This window comes from Vulpes lagopus, chromosome 5 (genome assembly GCF_018345385.1).
Source record: "Vulpes lagopus strain Blue_001 chromosome 5, ASM1834538v1, whole genome shotgun sequence".
Lineage (NCBI taxonomy): Eukaryota > Metazoa > Chordata > Mammalia > Carnivora > Canidae > Vulpes > Vulpes lagopus.
The window spans coordinates 70,977,045-70,994,758 of record NC_054828.1 but is presented as its reverse complement, the minus strand read 5'-3'; the positions used below and the strand labels follow the sequence as shown (position 1 = coordinate 70,994,758).

At 40.7% G+C, this 17,714-nt stretch overlaps 1 protein-coding gene across 1 annotated transcript in view; it reads right to left on the bottom strand.

The window, feature by feature from the left end:
- CTTNBP2NL (CTTNBP2 N-terminal like) overlaps positions 1 to 17,714 on the bottom strand; it is a 52,939-nt gene that overhangs the window by 4,728 nt on the left and 30,497 nt on the right. Inside the window, exons 4-5 of the mRNA XM_041756480.1 lie at positions 4,463 to 4,693; positions 764 to 871 (exon numbers count right to left, since the gene is read on the bottom strand). Coding sequence (XP_041612414.1) covers positions 764 to 871; positions 4,463 to 4,693 — 339 coding nt within the window. The remainder of the gene's footprint in view (positions 1 to 763; positions 872 to 4,462; positions 4,694 to 17,714) is intronic.

Here is a 17,714-nt window from a genome sequence, read left to right as displayed (position 1 = left end):
ACTCTGAGACTCATTAATGGACAAGGAAACCAATCTCATGAGCTACGATCAAAGTTTTAAAAAAATGAATGGCTATTGTAAGCAGTAAGGGTAATATATGATTTCACGAGATTTTTGTTTCAGGCATGTGTTTCTTTGTGTGTGTGTGTGTGTGTGTGTGTGCACAAATGTATATACTGGGTTGTGATGTAAACAGTATTTATTACTGGGATTCCCAAGTCAAAATGCTCAAGAGTTTGAAGCTGGTGTTCCCACAGTATGTTCTATGGAATGACAGTCCTGCAGTGAATGCTCTATATCAAACAAAGACTGTAAAATTGTAGATTTGCCAAATTCAGAATACCTTGTCGTATTCTTAAGACTCAGGATGTGCTTATCTATACTAAAGGGCCTAATGAATTAGAAACCTATTTCACCAGGCACCTGGGTGTCTCAGGGGTAGAGCATCTGCCTTTGTTTGGCTCAGGGTGTGATCCCAGGGTGCTGGGATCGAGTACCCCATCAGGCTCCCCGCAAGGAGCCTGCTTCTCCCGCTGTCTCTGTCTCTATCTCTCTGTCCCTATGTCTCTCATGAATAAACAGAATCTTAGAAAAAAAAAAAAAAAGAAAGAAACCTATTTCATTTTGTTTAATCCAGTCATTCCCAGATTTATTGGACTGCAAAGCCCTTTGTTTTTAGCAACACTAATTTACAGCCTGGAGAACAGTCTTTGAGAAATGCTATTATAGCCAAACGGTGCTTGAGCCCCTTCGCCTTAACTACCTGCTGGGTCAGCCGCTCTCGCTCCTTCTCCAGCATGTAGGTGACATCATCCCCTTCAGCTGTGTCCTGTGCATGCCTCTGCCTTTCCTCCTCAAGGTCCAGGATCACCTTTAAAGAATTAAAGGAAAAAAAAATCCAAATATGAAGAAAACCCATATAGAACACGACACAATTAAATACTAGGCACCGATCTAAGCACCTAAGATAGTTCTGGAGATCAATGCATCCATCCTGGTTACGGCTACCAAGGATCATGTTGTCTAGCAGGCTGAAAGACAGGTGAGCTACATGCTAGAAAACCGTAATACCTAGGCTTTATTTCAGGGTGCACAAAAGGGCAAGTGAATAGAAGAGAGCAACTAATGAGCTCCAGAGGTTGAGAAGCTTCTATTAATGAGTGTAGCCACTGCAGGCAGTTTACTCCGACAAGCGGGTGGGTGCCAGTGATGAAGCATGACAGGACCGTGGAGAGCAGAAAGCTGAGCTCCTGCCTCAAGCTCAGATCACTGTGCCCTGCTTAGTTGGTCATAGCATGTAGTATATAGTTAGCTAAGATGTGGGGAGACTCTCAGGCTCAGCCTGCACACAAAAAGCCTCAACACTTGGGATTTTATGTGGAGATTTTTCATAAGACCTTTTAATTAACCTGCCTCCCCTATTCCACTTATCCTGGCACCAAAGGATTAAGCCCAATTAAGGTGAATACTGTAGACATTTAGAGGTATATTTCCTATATACTCCCACCTACAGCTGCTGAGCGGAAAGGGATTTCTCAGCCGCCTCTGCCCACTTCCCACGTCCCTTGGGCCAGTCCTCAAGCGCAGAGCACTGTCCTCCCGATGACTGTTTCTCAGCCATTCTCTTCACTAACAACTTTCGCGAATGGAGAGAGAAAAGTCTCTGGGACATGAAACACGAAATGTTTTCATTTAGCGGAAATGAAAATGTCTCGGTGTGCTTCATTTCCGGTTTAAAAAAAAAAACAACCTAACTTGGGGCTCCTGGCTGGCTCAGTGAATAGACCATGCGACTCTCGATGTCAGGGTTGAGCTCGAGCCCCATGTTGGGTGTAGAGATTACTCAATGAAATCCTAAAAAAAACCCATAAAAACCTCAGACCCTAACTTTTCAATTTAATAGAACAAGTTTTGGCTAGTGGTGGTTGATCATCTCCTTTTCTTTTGGAGAACTCTCTAAAGTTACAGAAATGGAATGAAAAGCTAAAAACCTATAAAGACAGAGAGACTGTAGCAGACAAGAAATGTTAATAACATCCTGAAGAGGGAAAGAGGCAGGAGGTGTGGTAGCCACTTTGAACACCCACAGGGCCATGGCGGGGGGGGGGGGGGGGGGGGGAGAAAGCCACAGGGCCCTGCAGGATCCCTAGGAGATATGGAACCTAAGGGCTCTGCCCCAAATCTGTATTTTCCAGAAGGTATGTGTCCCCTCTACCCAATTCCTGAACATAAAATGTTCGGCATGCCCTGCCCAGGCATAAGGCGAAACAGAATGTGGCAGGCTCAGGATTTGGGGATGCCAGCTATGACATAGGAGAATGAGGGTGAGGGAAAGGCACTGTGTCTGTGTTGGGAAGGTGGTAGGGTGGAAGGTAACCGGCATCTATAATAAGAGGAAGCAATGTAAGTGTCAAGAATTTTAAGTATCGAGTATCAAGTATAAATACAAGGATCAAGAATGATAAGGCAGGGAGGGGGAATAGTATACCATTTAGAAATATGGGACTTAGCTACCAGAATAAATGGTCAAAGGAAAAAAGTGGTTGTTTCTGAATATGGAGGAGAAGAAGGAAAGGGGAGAGATGGACTAGGGAACTATGTTTCATAGTAAGCAGGGTAACCATGTCATCTTCAATGCTGACCACAACACTACTGTGAGTCAAGGGGGCATTCCTAATGACGATCCAAGGCCAGCGACATCAACTGGGACGCTCTTGGGCAAACTGGGGCAGTAAGCACCCTAATTATAAGCCTCTAGGTACTATTTGATTTGTAACAAAGTCAATGTTTTTACTTTAATAAAACACATACAAATAGATTGGCAGTTGGTTTAAAAATATTTAACACTCAAATAATCTGATTTTTTAAAAAGATATTTTATTTATTTATGAGAGAGAGAGAGAGAGAGAGAGAGCGAGAGAGCGCAACAGGCAGAAGGAGAAGCAGGCTCCATGCAGGGAGCCTGATGTGGGACTCAATCCCGGGTCTCCAGGATCATGCCCTGGGCGCAAGGCGGTGCTAAACCGCTAAGCCACTGGGGCTGCCCTCAAAAAATCTTATATGGAAATATAGTATTACAGAATTTTGATTTTTAATTTCTTCCTCTCCCTAATCACCAAGAGCCACAAATCATCCCAACACTACACCTTTCATGGCCATGACAGCCAGCCAACACTTGAGTGCAGCTCAGCTGCTTCATGTAGGAAGGGGAAAGGCCTGCCTATCAAACAAGCCTGCTGTGAATCCTTCCTTAGAGGAATCCTTCCTTAGAGGATTACATAAAAGGCCTCCAAATTTTGGCAACTCAGACCTACGGACACATTTTAAATTGGGCATAAATGTCTTTAGATTACTTCATTCTAGACTAGAAGTTAAACTCTTCAGGTCTTGGAAACTCTGAGAATTCAATTAAAGACAGAGGAAAAAATTCACATTCTACAAAAATGTGTAAACTTTTGGCATTCTGTATATTTTCTGGGGGGGATCATGGAACATCTGAGGCGCATTGGTGGTTAAGAATCTCTACCCCGGCCTTTCATTTGGACACTGGGAAGAGTAAAAAAATACATGGGCAAGACACATGCTGAAGCAATCTGTCAGGTGCATTTTAAACAGATGGCTCTCTAATGCAGGTAATCATAAAAGTAATCAATTTGCAGCTGCTGAGCCAATTTTGCAGAATAAAATGCTTCCTACAAAATGCGTTGATGTCTCCCTTGCTGGTATGAATCTAAACCAATAGTTTAGAAAATGTAGCTTCTAGCCAAACATCTTTTACAGGCCAAATCTGAGTGGCAAATGACAGGTCAGGGAATAAAATTACAAGCACTAGAATTTCGATGAGGTGAGGTAGAGGAAAGCATAGGTTTGCCTTCCTAACTAGGGGCTGCGAGGCCTGGACCCAAAAACACACATGCGTGCACACTTTCTAATAGGGTAGAATAGCTTTAAGGTAAATAATCCTAGAGACAGTTTATGGTTTTTTGAGAAGTAAAATGCGACAAATCTCAAAACTAGAGATATATAAAAATAATCCATTGGCTTGCATGTTTATAACCAGGTAAATTCTCTCTTTCTCTCTCTCTCTTGCAGCATTCCCCAAATACCTATTAATCTCATTATTTATCACTTAAGTAGGCAAATAGGGAATGCTCTGTTCAGCTAAGAGCTTGGTCAAACTCCAGTTTGTTGCCAAAGTTTGGATAATCAAGAGCTGAAAAAACAGAGCAAGTGTTTTGGAGTGTCACATCAAGAAGGAATGCCGTCTTAAGTGATGTGTCTGGCATCCTCCCTACATCAAACGTTTTGAGTAACTTGTGTTTTCTTTCTGATCTCTTGGCTCCTAGGTAAGATGAGGGGCTTCTGGCACCCGGGAGACCTCCCGATTGCATCACTGTGGAAACTGGCAGCGGACAAGTCTTCATAGGAGTTTCTGTGGCACAGGTCAACTGGCCAAACCTACTTTTCGGTGCCTGCTCTCGGCCGCGGCCAGCTGGGACAGCATTCGCTCCTGCATGTTCTTGCACTGCTTCATTACCACCTTAAGAATGGAGAGTGGGTTTGTGCACACCGGCTGCTTTTCACCGTCATTCTTCTCCTTCAGTATTTCAAAGTCTCTCTGCAGAGCCATTAGAGGATCACTGATGTTGTATTTTCCATAGCGTTCTTCAATGAAAGTATCTCTGTGTTGGGCCTGGGAAAGAGGAAACAAGAAGCATTTGGCTTTTTAAACCTACTGTGGAGGGGGATTTGCTAGCAGTTACACATCAAGGATGGTGGTGGCAGTATGAGTGGAACCTGCTTGACTACAGCTCTGATTGGTCTTTGGGCCAGCTCAATATAGAAACAGCATCAGAGAAGGGGCACAGTATAATAATATTAACGAGGACAGATACTTATGCAGAGCTAACGATGTGTTAAACATTGTTATAAGCATTTATATTCACATTAGCTTACTTAAATTTTATAAGCCGATTAAGGTAGTGCTATCGTTTTCAAATTGCAGATGAGAAAACTATTATAGAGTGGCCAAGTACACCTGTTCCAGGTTAGTCATTTAACAAGTAGTCAGAATTAGGATTTAAGCCCAGGCAGCCTGGCTCCAGTCTTTGTCCTTAGCCACTATGCTTACCTGCCTCTGCTTACGAATGCATCTCTCTGTATTATGGCATTTGCATTTCTAAAATATGGTAAACATGATAATTTTATGAGTTTAAATATTTAGGGGTGTAACAAGGTGGATATGGATAAGTAATGGATGCTAAACGTGTTTTCACATTATATTCTCCGACTGTGATTTGAAATACAGAAATGCATTTAGTTATTGGCGAGTCAAGAGGATGGAGGCACGTACAACCAGAAGTGCAGACCAGATCCCTTCTGCCTGCTGCCAAATCCAATCCCACCCCTTCTCCTCCTCTCTGTCTTCCTTTCTGTCCCAATCAGGGTCTGGTGGGCTTTGGGGATGGGAGAGAGGGTGAGCAGGGAATGCAGTTGGTGTTGGAGTCTGCTTTAGGGCTTTGGCCCTGGGTGCCAAGTTGGAGCCAAGGGTCAGAAAGGGAGTGGAAAGCTATTCTTTGGCTTCCCTACTCGGTCTGCTCTTCTTGGGGGGACCTGAAGTTGTAGCTCATGTGAGCATCAGATATTACATGCAGGTGAAGACATTGACAGTCACTTTACTGCACTGACATTAAAAAGGTTCCTGAGACATTTTACAATGAAAACAAAAATGAAGTGTTAATACAGCATTGAAGAAACTTCCTCAAAAACCAAGTACTGTATAATTTAAAGCTTTCAAATGAAATCTAGTCATGAAAACTACTGTCGTTTATCAATTTTTTAAAAAGTATTTCATCTGAAGCTAGGTTTTCTTTTTCTTTTCTACTTTTTTTTTGGGGGGGGGGCAGAGCTAGGTTTTTTTACCACCATCATCCACAGGGGAGCACATTTGAAAAGAAAGGGAAATTCACAATTCAGTGAAAACAAAATAACCCCCTCAAGACAATAAAGAAAGCATGGGGTTTAACACAGAAGTATATTTCAGTGCTAAAAATGTGATGATGCTTCCTTCATTAGATTGTCCAAGTTCAAGACCAAGGAATCACTTTGCCTTATGCTATAAATTTGTCTTGGTATCAATTTGCAAGTGTTCAAAGCAGCATTAGAAGCCATGGGTTTTATTTTTGGTTTAACTACAATCATTAAAAAAATTTTTTTAAAGATTTTTTTTCAACTAATTTCTACACCCAACATGGGGCTTGAACTCATGACCTGGAGATCAAGAGTCGGTCACTCCTCAGACTGAGCCTGCCAGGGGCCCCTAATTACAACCATTTTGAATGATGACTTTTTTGGGGTATTTGGATAAAATCAATATACTGGAAATATGAAGACCCAACCTGTTTTGTTCCTTCAAGTTACCATCTTAAAATAACCATCTTCCATCTTCCTTACTACAAGTGTGTGCACATGCACGTGTGTGTGTGTGTGTGTGTAAGCATGTGAATTAAAGGGGATGTGAATTTGAAAAAGTCTAAGACAGACTTCTATTTTTTTAGCTCCCAACTAAAGAGAAAATCCTCAGTAAAATTTCAAAGTAGTCTATATATTCCATTTTAGGATGGAGAAAGATAGACTAATTCCTGAATTAGCTATTTTAATTCTTTTTTAAAATCATGGCAAGACTAAAACAGAAAAAACCAGTTTTTAGTTGCACTTTAAAAAGGAACAGTGTCAAATAACAGACTCATCAATATTTTCCTTTCGCCAAGAACATCTGTTTCTTTCAGTTGAGGTGTAAAACCTTGAGATTGACAACCCAGGATTCAATGAAAGTCCTTGTTTGTAGCTATTAATGTCCTAAAGGCAAATCCAGGTTCAGAAAAATGCTTAGTGGGCAGCCCAGGTGGCTCAAGGTTTAGCACCGCCTTTAGCCCAGGGCGTGATCCTGGAGACCTGGGATGGAGTCCCAAGTGAGGCTCCCTGCATGGAGCCTGCTTCTCCCTCTGCCTGTGTCTCTGCCTCTCTTGTCTCTGTGTCTCTCATGAATAAATAAAATCTTAAAAAAAATTAAAATGCTTAGGCAAATGAGGCAAGAGGAAAAAAGACTCTCTTTGAAAAACATTTTGAAATGCCGCTTTTCTTACTGTCACCTTGCTTTATTCATGATTCTCATTTCTGTCTGATCAGCGAATGTAAAGGAAGGATTGTTGGTCCTGACTTTGGTTTAGTAGGGCAGAAAAGGAAACGGAAACCTGAGTATTTCTACAGCCTTCTCCCTTTCAGAACAACACAGAGGAAGTGTATTGGGGGAGCAGGAGCTAGGAGTATAATTCATGACTGTGACAGATCTGCTGAGATGCTGTCTCTCAGGTTGGAGTATAGTTAACTAATCCTTAAAAACCTGCCTTTTAAAAACCCATGCTGTTATTATCCTGTATAACTGTATAATTAATAAGTATCACTGAGTTACGTGTAATAGATGAAGAGCTTCTTTGGTGAGGTCTCAGACTTCTCTGAGAACAGTTGTTAAGCTGTCTGTTTTCTCCTGAAGTAGTTCACGGTAATTCCATAATCACTTGCATAGTAATTACAAGTTATACAAAATTGGTGGTTTTGCACATAAATGAAAAGAATCTGTGGAATAATCTAAAAAGAGCTCCTTGTCACAAAACAATTCTTTTAAGTACATTCTAATAGGGAGCCCAGATATGGGAAAAGTGAATTCAAAGTCTGTATTTATTATAACCAAACACTGGATTGGAAAATGGGAGATGGAATATGGTATTTTTCAACCAATTTTTAAAAAAGATTTTATTTATTTATTCATGAGACACACACACACACACACACAGAGAGAGAGAGAGAGAGAGAGAGAGAGAGAAACACAGGCAGAGGGAGAAGCAGGCTCCACGCAGGGAGCCCGACATGGGATTCAATCCCAGGTCCCCAGGATCACGCCCTGGGCTGAAGGCGGCACTAAACTGCTAAGCCACTCAGGCTGCCCCCCTTTTCAACCAATTTAATGCCTTGGGTGGATTGTAGGGATGACAGGTTTAACAGAATAATAACAACAACCAAAAATAGATGTTAAGAATTGAATGAAAAGAGCTTTAGGGGAGGTGTGTATTGGTTATCCATTCCTGCATAACAAATCACTCTCAGATTTAACAGTGCAGAGTAAACTTTTTTTTTTTAATCTCCCACAGTTTCTTTAAAAAAAAAATTTTTTTTTTTTTTTAAATTTATGGTAGTCACACACACACAGAGAGAGAGAGAGAGGCAGAGACACAGGCAGAGGGAGAAGCAGGCTCCATGCACCGGGAGCCCGACGTGGGACTCGATCCCGGGTCTCCAGGATCGCGCCCTGGGCCAAAGGCAGGCACCAAACCGCTGCGCCACCCAGGGATCCCCTCTCCCACAGTTTCTGATGGTCAGGAGTCTGGAAGGGGTTGAGCAGGGTGGTTCTGACTCTGTCTCCTGAGGTAGCAGTGGAGCTGTTGGCTAAGCTGCAGTCATCTGAAGACACAGCGAAGGCTGGTGAATCCAGTTCCCAGCTTACTGGGATGTTGGCACAGGCTTTGGTTCCTTGCATATACTGGCTTCCCATAGAGCAAGTGATGGGAAGAGAGAGAGAGAGAGAGGGAGAGAGAAGGGGAGGGGAGGGAGAGAGAGAAAGAAAGGGAGGGGAGGGCGAGAGAAGGGGGAGGGCAGAGAGAGAGACTGCCACTAAGATGGGCCTTCCAATGTCTTCTGTAACAATCTCAGAAGTGACATACCATCACTTGTGATGTATTCTCTTGGTCACAAGGGCGTGACTATCAGCTGCGGGGTGGGGGTGGGGTGTCAGTAGAGGCTGTCTTGGCAGCTGGCTACCACAAGGTGGATGACTAGATATGCCACCACTGTTTACATCTTAAGTAAAATTTAGAGACCAAGTCCCTACGGTCAAGGCTGAGTTTTAATACTTTAATGGTATTTCAGTTATTTTATAAAAAATTTTAAATGATATGGATTTGACTTTTTTGGGGAGGAATTCAGTACTACAGCTAAAATCAATCAATTTCTTGCAATTTCATTATTTTCACTTCACCGACAACATATATTTTAATTGAACAGAAATTTCTACATTATCAGAAAACATCATGTTCTTTAATTTCAGACAACGGGAATATAATTGGCTGGTTAGACAGATTCACTGATAAAGGGTATTGTTACAGCAGACAAAACACAGTAGTCATCTATTACTCATTTTTCCTGTCACAGACTGAATGAAACACCACCACTACTGAAAGCTTAAAATAAAATTATATAATGTCTTCAGAGTCTGCTTTGCTCGCTCTCCAACATTTTCAGCTTTGCTATCACAAACTTCAAAAATATGAAACAAGTCACCTCCTCTCCCTCCCCCAATATTATTTATACTCTTACAAATATCACATATAATATATATATATATATATATATATAGTATAATAACATAATACATAAAGCAGTACAACATATATGGTATAGTAAAATAGTATACTATTACAGTAATGTGTATGTGTGTATCTATCTATCTGTGCATTTTTTTTTCCAATCTTAAAAGTGGAAATCAACCCCTTTATTCTTTGGATGATAATCACCAATATGAAAAATGGTTCCAAATCTAAAAGTGTAGAATTTAAGCCCACTTAACTGGGGCTTTGCATTCAAGTACAAGTTTTATTTTCAAGACTCAGACTGGTACCACAATGGGATTAGGATACATATTTGCAATTTATTGCCAATTCTGAAGTGCTACTTTAAAAAGTAATCAGGGAAATCCCTTTCACAAAGATGGCAAGGAAGACAAAGAAGGAAGCCCCTGCCCCTCCCAAAGCCGAAGCCAAAGCAAAGGCTTTGAAAGCTAAGAAAGCAGTGCTGAAAGGTGTGCATAGTCACCAAAAAAAAGATCCATAAATCGTCAGTCACCTACATTCCCACGACCCAAGACCCTGCCTCTAGGAAGGCAGCCCAAATATCCTCAAAAGAGCGCCTCCAGGAGAAACAAGCTTGATCACTATGCCATTATCAAGTTCCCCCTGACTACCGAGTCAGCCACGAAGAAAACAGAAAACAACAACACACTTGTGTTCATTGTGGATGTCAAGGCCAATAAACACCAGATCAAACAGGCTGTGAAGAAGCTCTATGACACTGATGTAGCCAAGGTCAACACCTTGATCAGGCCTGATGGAGAGAAGAAAGAATTATGTTCGACTGGCTCCTGACAATGATGTTTTGGATGTTGCCAACAAAATTAGGATCATCTTAACTGAGTCCAGCCGCCTATAAATCTAAATATAAATTTTTTCACCATATTAAAAAAAAAGTAATCAGCAATACAAATTTTGTACCTTAAAAATATCTAAATATCTCTCTATACCAGAGACCAGAAAGACCAGAGAACACGATTCCAGGATGGTTGTAATTAATGCAGCACCAAAAGCATGTTAAAAGCTATCTTTTTCAAACACAAGTTGAATCTACTAATCCTCAAATAATTTATACTCTGGAGTCCCTGATAAACTATAAGTAGCTACCTGAGTAACTAGAAATAAAGCAACCACCATTCTGGATAAAGATGACAACAACATTATAAGAAGTGTGCCCTCTGTTCTGGAAGTTCCTTTTACTTGCTCAAAGAAAACTGAATTTCAATGTTTGACAATATTAATCAGAGAGGATTTAGCCACATTTGAATTCAACTTTAATTTTTGAAAATAGTACAAACTTTGACATGAAAATTTTCATAATTTAAAAAATACTTCTCACATATTATTGAAAATCCAGTTTTCTTTCCACTTAACCATTAATGCTATTTCCTCAAATTCAGCCTTTTCTATACATTTATTTTCTTTAATAATTTTTGGCTCTGGAGTCTACCAGAACTGGGATTGTATCTGGGCTCTACGACTTTCTATCTATATACTCTCAGCAATTCCCTTAACTTCTCTGTACCTCAGATCTCTCATCTGTAAAATGAGGGTAACAATCTACCTATAGGTTTGTTGTAAAAATTAAATGAGTAATAAATACAACATGGTTCTTATAAGTACCTGGTACGTAGGAAGTACTATAAATAGGAATTAATTTTTCAACAACCGAGTTTAAAGTCTAGGTTTTCCTTCATTTTAGACCCAGTGACAAAACCTGCTCCTGAGATTTAAGATTCTTACCAATCCACAGACAACTCCAAAGTAAATACATCACTAAAAACATATCGGGAATCTGTTTAACAGTATTTATTTAGCGATTAATCCTGAACTGCTCTGTGACATTTTCTGTGATATCATTAAGTGGTATTTATCTCCTGCATTATGATTAAACATTTCCCAGTTTTCCGTTTTTTCTCCTTGCCAGACTGTAATGATGCAAAGGAAAAAGCGCTTCTCATACACTTTCTTCTTCCTATGTCCTGTATTTCTACTTATGCTCAAAGCATTGAACAGATGTTCAGTTTCTAGCTCTTTCCTGATGTCTCAGCCTCTCCTAACTCACCATTTTTAGTAAGGTCAATATTTTATTTCAGTGTTAATAAAATCTATGATTCATTTAGTAAAATCATTTAAGGTAATATTAACCTATACATTTAGCAAACTGACTTTAAAGTAGAATGAGCTTCAAAGATTCCTTTTGGAGTCAGTTTGCAGCCACGGATGTTTATAAAATCAATTATTTACATAAAGATAGATAACCATTTATTTTTATTTGACTAAAGTGCACTAAATTCTTTTGAAGACTAAAAATGGTAAGTTTAGGACAAATAGCTTTAAGTGTGATACTTGCAGCTGGTAGGCTGCTTGTTGATAGAATGAGAATATGGGTATAAAGGAAGCTGGATCCTATTTCCTGTAGAGCTGAAGCTCTGCAGCACTGCATGATCAGTAGCCTTAGAGCCAGGCAGGTGTTTGTGCAGGTTTTCTGGGGGAGGGGCCTGTGGTGCTGGTGCCTGTGGACTTGTCTTGGTGGTGATGCACCTGTAGGGCGCGGGAGGGTGGGGCTCGGTGTAAGCAGCTCTGGCCTCCACTACGGAGCACTGAGGGGTAGGGTGACAATGGCTCCTCCGTGGCCCCCCAGCTGAAAGTTCACGGCCTCCGCTACTCAGGAAGCCCTCACAGAAGAGCAATCAATCACCACTGCTGTGTCCCTGGCTCCTGTCCAGTCCCTGCCTTAAACCTGCCTGTGTTCAAGCTCTTTTATCTCAGGCACGTGACTGGATTTCAAAACTTCAAATTTTAGGGATTCCTGTGGCACTGACAGAAGAGATAAAGATGTGGTGTGTACACACACACACACACACACACACACACACACACACACAGAGAGAGAAGAATATTACTCAGCCATCAAAAAGAATTAAATCTTGCCATCTGAAGTGATGTGGATGGAGCTAGAGAGTACTATGCTAAGGGAAATAAATCAGTCAGAGAAAGACAAATACCATGTGATGTCACTCAGACGTGGAATTTAATACACAAAACAGATGAACATATGGGAAGGTGGAAAAAAGGAGAGAGGGAAACAAACCATAAGAGACTCTTAACTGTAGAGAACAAACAGGGTTGATGGAGGGAAGTGGGAGGGTGTGGGAAAGATGAGAGATGAGCATGAAGGAGGGTACTTGTGATGAGCATTGGATATGGCATGTAAGTTGTGAATCACTGAATTTTACTCCTAAAACCAATAGTTCACTGTCTGTTAACGAAAATTTAAATAAAATAATAAAAAAAACACTATGGGTTAACAGCTTAATGTAGCTGCTTCAGCATTCAAATTCCAAAGTCTTGTGAAGACTTCCAATGAAATTAAAATAAACGTATTCAGTTTTGCTGTCTTTGTTCTATTGGGAGGGGTCTACGTATATGGTTGAAACAAATTACACATACATTCTGGGCTAGGGTCTACCTAAATAATTTTTTGAGCTGGGGAAGAAAATGTGCAAAGAGATCCAAAAGTACCAAACAAGTTAATGCTCCTCTGAATATAAATTAAGAATTTTAGTATAATTTTAATGGTACATTAGATCTTAATCTCTTTTATTCAGGTGATTGTGTAATGAGAGTTGACATTTATCTCATACCGTACACAAAAAACAAGGATGGATCACAGACCCAAAGATAAAATACCAGTGGCCAAAAAGTACATGAAAAAGTAATCAACTCATTAGTGATCAAAGAGATGTAAATTAAAACAATAATAAGGCAAGACTAGAAAGCCACTTGAAAGGCTAAAATTAAAGACTGACAACGTCAAATGTTGGAAAGGATTTGGAGCAACTAAAACCCTCACTATACTGCTGGTGGGAGTATTAAACAGTATAAACTACTTCGGAAATAAATCTGGAAATCAATCATAAAGTTAGAAAAATGCCTTCTTTCAATTAAGTATTTATCCAAAAGAAAAGAAAACATAAATCCACAAAAAGACTTATACACAACTGTCTGAAGCAGCTTTATTCAAAACAGCCCCAAACTAAAAATGATTACCTACAATTTATGGTAGAAAATTTATAACAGCAGTTGCCTCTGGATATAGGGGAATAGGTCACCAGGAAGGGCAACACACAAGATGACTTTTTGGTGTGACAGGCATGTTTACATCTTGATGAGGATGTACATCAAATGGATATGTGCACTTGTCAAAACTTATTGATCTGGGCATCAATACTTAAGGTCTGTACATTTCACTATACCTAAATCATACTTCTAGTTCAAAAATATAAAAATACATAATCAGAATTAAGGGAAAATGAAGTTATATGAAATATATACTTTATATATAGTGTTTCAGAAACATGGGAAGCTCGAACTAGAGTAATCAAAAAAATTTTTTAGAAGATTTTTTTATTTATTTGACACAGAGAGTGAGAGCACAAGCAGGGGGAGCGGCAGAGGGAGAGGGAGAAGCTCCTGATGCAGGAGCGATCTCAGGACCCCGGGATCATGACATGAGTGAAAGGCAAATGCTTAACTGACTGAGCCACCCAGGTGCCCCTCAACAAAGTAATTTTAATAACAATAAAAGAATGAAGGAGCTGCTAATACTGTAGTGATTATGACCTGCCGGGCAGTGTGCTCAGCGTTTCACATTTCATCTACTCCTCACAGCATAGTTCAAAGGTAGACATCACTTGTGTCTTCATGTTATAGAAGAAATTGAACATTAACATGGGACTTTCCCAAGGTCACAAAGCCAGTTAAGTAGTGGAAGAACTGTAAATGGTGTATAAGTACCGAATACGTTAGCTGAATGAGTACTACATATCAGGTATTGCCCAGAACTTTGTAGGAATTAATTTCAATTTAATAGGTCCCCATCAGTAGCTTAAAAATGAAATAGAGCAGAAAACATTGCAGAACACTAAATATTGTGAGTAATGTTTTTTTGAGACCCTTTTCTTCTGACCTAAGAATATAGGGGTGTGTGTGTGTTGTGTATCCCCTGAGTCACAATACAGTCTATTTTTCATTATGTGTCCCTGTCAAAAAAGTATGAAAAACACTAGAATAGAATGAAGAACACTTAGTCTGACTCCTGAATCTATGATTTTAAACAGTTTAAGCTATTGTAAATACATAAATTCTAAAAGAAGTGATAAGTAATCAGTATTATTGTTTTATTTTAAACTTATGAATGTTATAAATGTCTACAAACCACAAGATGTTTGGCCTAACATCAAATATACAAAAATGTCAACACACAAAAAAATCTCCATGTTATCAGGGTTAGAGAACCCAAAGCAGCCCTGGAGAAGTCTGGGAGAATTTCCTGGACGCACAGCTGATTCACAAGGGCACATGCTTTGAATGCTTTTATTGACCACTTACTGTTTGCTGGCTGGGACAACTGCTGAGTGATGTGGGCAATAAAACGGGGATACAGACTTGTCAAAGCAAGATGTAGTCTCCTGCTCTTAAGGAGCTTAAAATTTGCCAGACAAGTTCAAGGCCTAACGGCAGAAATAAACAAACTGCCTCAGTTTGTTTAAATGTTTTCTAAACAGTATCATTCATATTTAGAGGAACACCAAGTACAGTTTATTTGATCAGGACTTTCTAAGACTCAGACCTTACACGCAGAAGGAATAGGAAGGAAAAGGCCGGCCCTGGAAGTGGGCGGGTTCTGGCAGAGAAACGGGACTATCAGTAATTTAATGAATCACAGGAAACGCCATGAGGTCGAGGGGGGACCTATCATCCAAAAAATGTCTCTGAAGTGTGGCCTAAGGGACCCAGACCACAGCCGGTAACCTGCATGTGATCCTTTATGTAAACTGTGACCTTGAAGAGCTTCTGTAAGAGAGGTGTGCTCAGCCTCCTTCAGTCACCCCATATCAGCTGGGCAGAAACAACTTCCCAGTGCAAACTGTTTATTTTTTTTTTATTTTTATTTTTTTAATTTTTATTTATTTATGATAGTCACAGAGAGAGAGAGAGGCAGAGACATAGGCAGAGGGAGAAGCAGGCTCCATGCACCGGGAGCCCGACGTGGGATTCGATCCCGGGTCTCCAGGATCGCGCCCTGGGCCAAAGGCAGGCGCCAAACCGCTGCGCCACCCAGGGATCCCGTGCAAACTGTTTAAAAGAGCTCAGTGACAAGTCTTTTCGCTGTAGATAGGGGATTCTACAGAGGGAGGTGTATGATTATGGGATGAGTCTTGACTCTAGAACCTTTTTCAAGGTGAGTCTCTTAAATTACACACACAGTCTGATACTACAAGACAGTGTGGCAAGAACCCAGCTGCTCAGAGAGCTCAGGTCATGGGGAGGGTCCTTATTAGCACAGCTGAGGAGGGGGCAATGTTCACATGGAGAAATGTAGTGAGGAAACAGGACTAAGGAGTTGGTGGGGGCTGAGGAGGGTGGCGGGAGCGTAGAGCCTGAGCAGGAGAAACAGAGGACAGGGTACTCATGGGGTTTGACAGCCACACCTTGGGGAAAGCAAGCTGTCAGGCCGGGCAGGCAGGAGCAGGGGCCTACCTCATAGAACAGAGTATCTGTGATGCCATGATAAGCGACAACAAGCCCTTGTCACAAGTCAGAGGCTGGGAAGGTGGCAACCTCTACTGTCACGTGGACTCGTGCAGAGGGAATGCGGTTAGACCAGCGGCCAGACAGGAAGACTGGGGACCCAAAGTAGGGATGGATTGTTCTTCTTTAGAGAACAGAAGAGGAAGTGGAGTAAAGCAGCCAAGACTGAGATGGGAAAAGTGGGCTCTAAGTGCATCAGGGGCGTTTCATAATAACTTCTTAAATGTTAACTGGCAATATTCATCACCACAGTCAAGTATTGGGTAAATATACAGTGAAACGCACACTCAAGTCAACCCCTGCTCCTACCAAGTCCAAGTAATCCTCACCAAGCCCGTCTTTATCTTCACCATAAAAGTATAGCAAATGGATTAGAATATGTATGGATGGGAAGAACAGAGATTAGCTTTTGTTTGGACATATGAGAGCACTTCCTTTTGTTGTTTTTTAACAGTATGAAAAATATATACATTTATTTTGTTGAAGGAACAAGGGAATTATGGGATCATCAATTTTCTGTTTATTCATCCCATTGGGATAATTCCAGTTTGTTGTACTCTTTTTTTTTTTAATTTTTATTTTTTTAAATTTATTTATGATAGTCACACACAGAGAGAGAGAGAGAGAGAGAGAGAGAGGCAGAGACACAGGCAGAGGGAGAAGCAGGCTCCATGCACCGGGAGCCCGATGTGGGACTCGATCCCGGGTCTCCAGGATCGCGCCCTGGGCCAAAGGCAGGCGCCAAACCGCTGCGCCACTCAGGGATCCCCGTACTCTTTTTTTCTTTTTTTACATTTAAAAAAATTTTAAATTCAATTAATTAGCCTATAATGTATTATTAAGTTTCAGAGGTAGAGATCAGTGATTCATCAGTCTTAGAGCACTTCCTTTTTACTCTAAAGGGTGGCAATACCTTTAGGAAACTTTAAATGTCACCAAGGCCAAGGATGGGATACCCCAGAGGTCTTGACCATTTTCATCTCCAAAGGAACAGCACCACTGGCTCCACCCATCCTCTACATCTGTCTCAGCACTCTCTCTTCCTTAATGACTTCTTGGCCTCATGTGGAGAAGACCTTCATTTGTCCCAGGAAAGAAAGGAAGAAAGGTTTTAAAGGGAAAATAAAATATTTCAAAGGGAAAAGTGATCCGTTAGGAGAGCAACCAGAGAAAGGGGGGATGAGGAAGATGTGGTGGGAGCCCAAAGTAAAACCAAAAACCCACTGGAGAAATGAGAGATCTGAGAGATAAGAGAGAGGCTATATATAATTTAGAGAGATGCCCATGGAGGCTCTTAGCTCAAGTGTCTGGGCAACAATATTTTTGTAGGTATCTAGATAGATAAAGAAATACAAGCAATACTGTACTGTTTAGAAAAGGATAATATACTATTTTCAAAAAGGTTCACAAAGCTCCTACTACTGATCAGTTAGGGAACGCAGATGACCACATCTCAGTCCGACAGGCAAGGGCACCGAGGTAAAATATAATTTGAAAACTAAAGTATGGTCTTTCTTTTTTTTTTTTAGATCAAGACACAGGCATAGTGAACAAGGGTACATATCCCAATTATTTGGTATCCTTTACTGCAAATATGGAAATAAACACAAATCATGATATCCTGTCTGAAGAACAAATGGTTCCTTCTTAGGTCAGGGT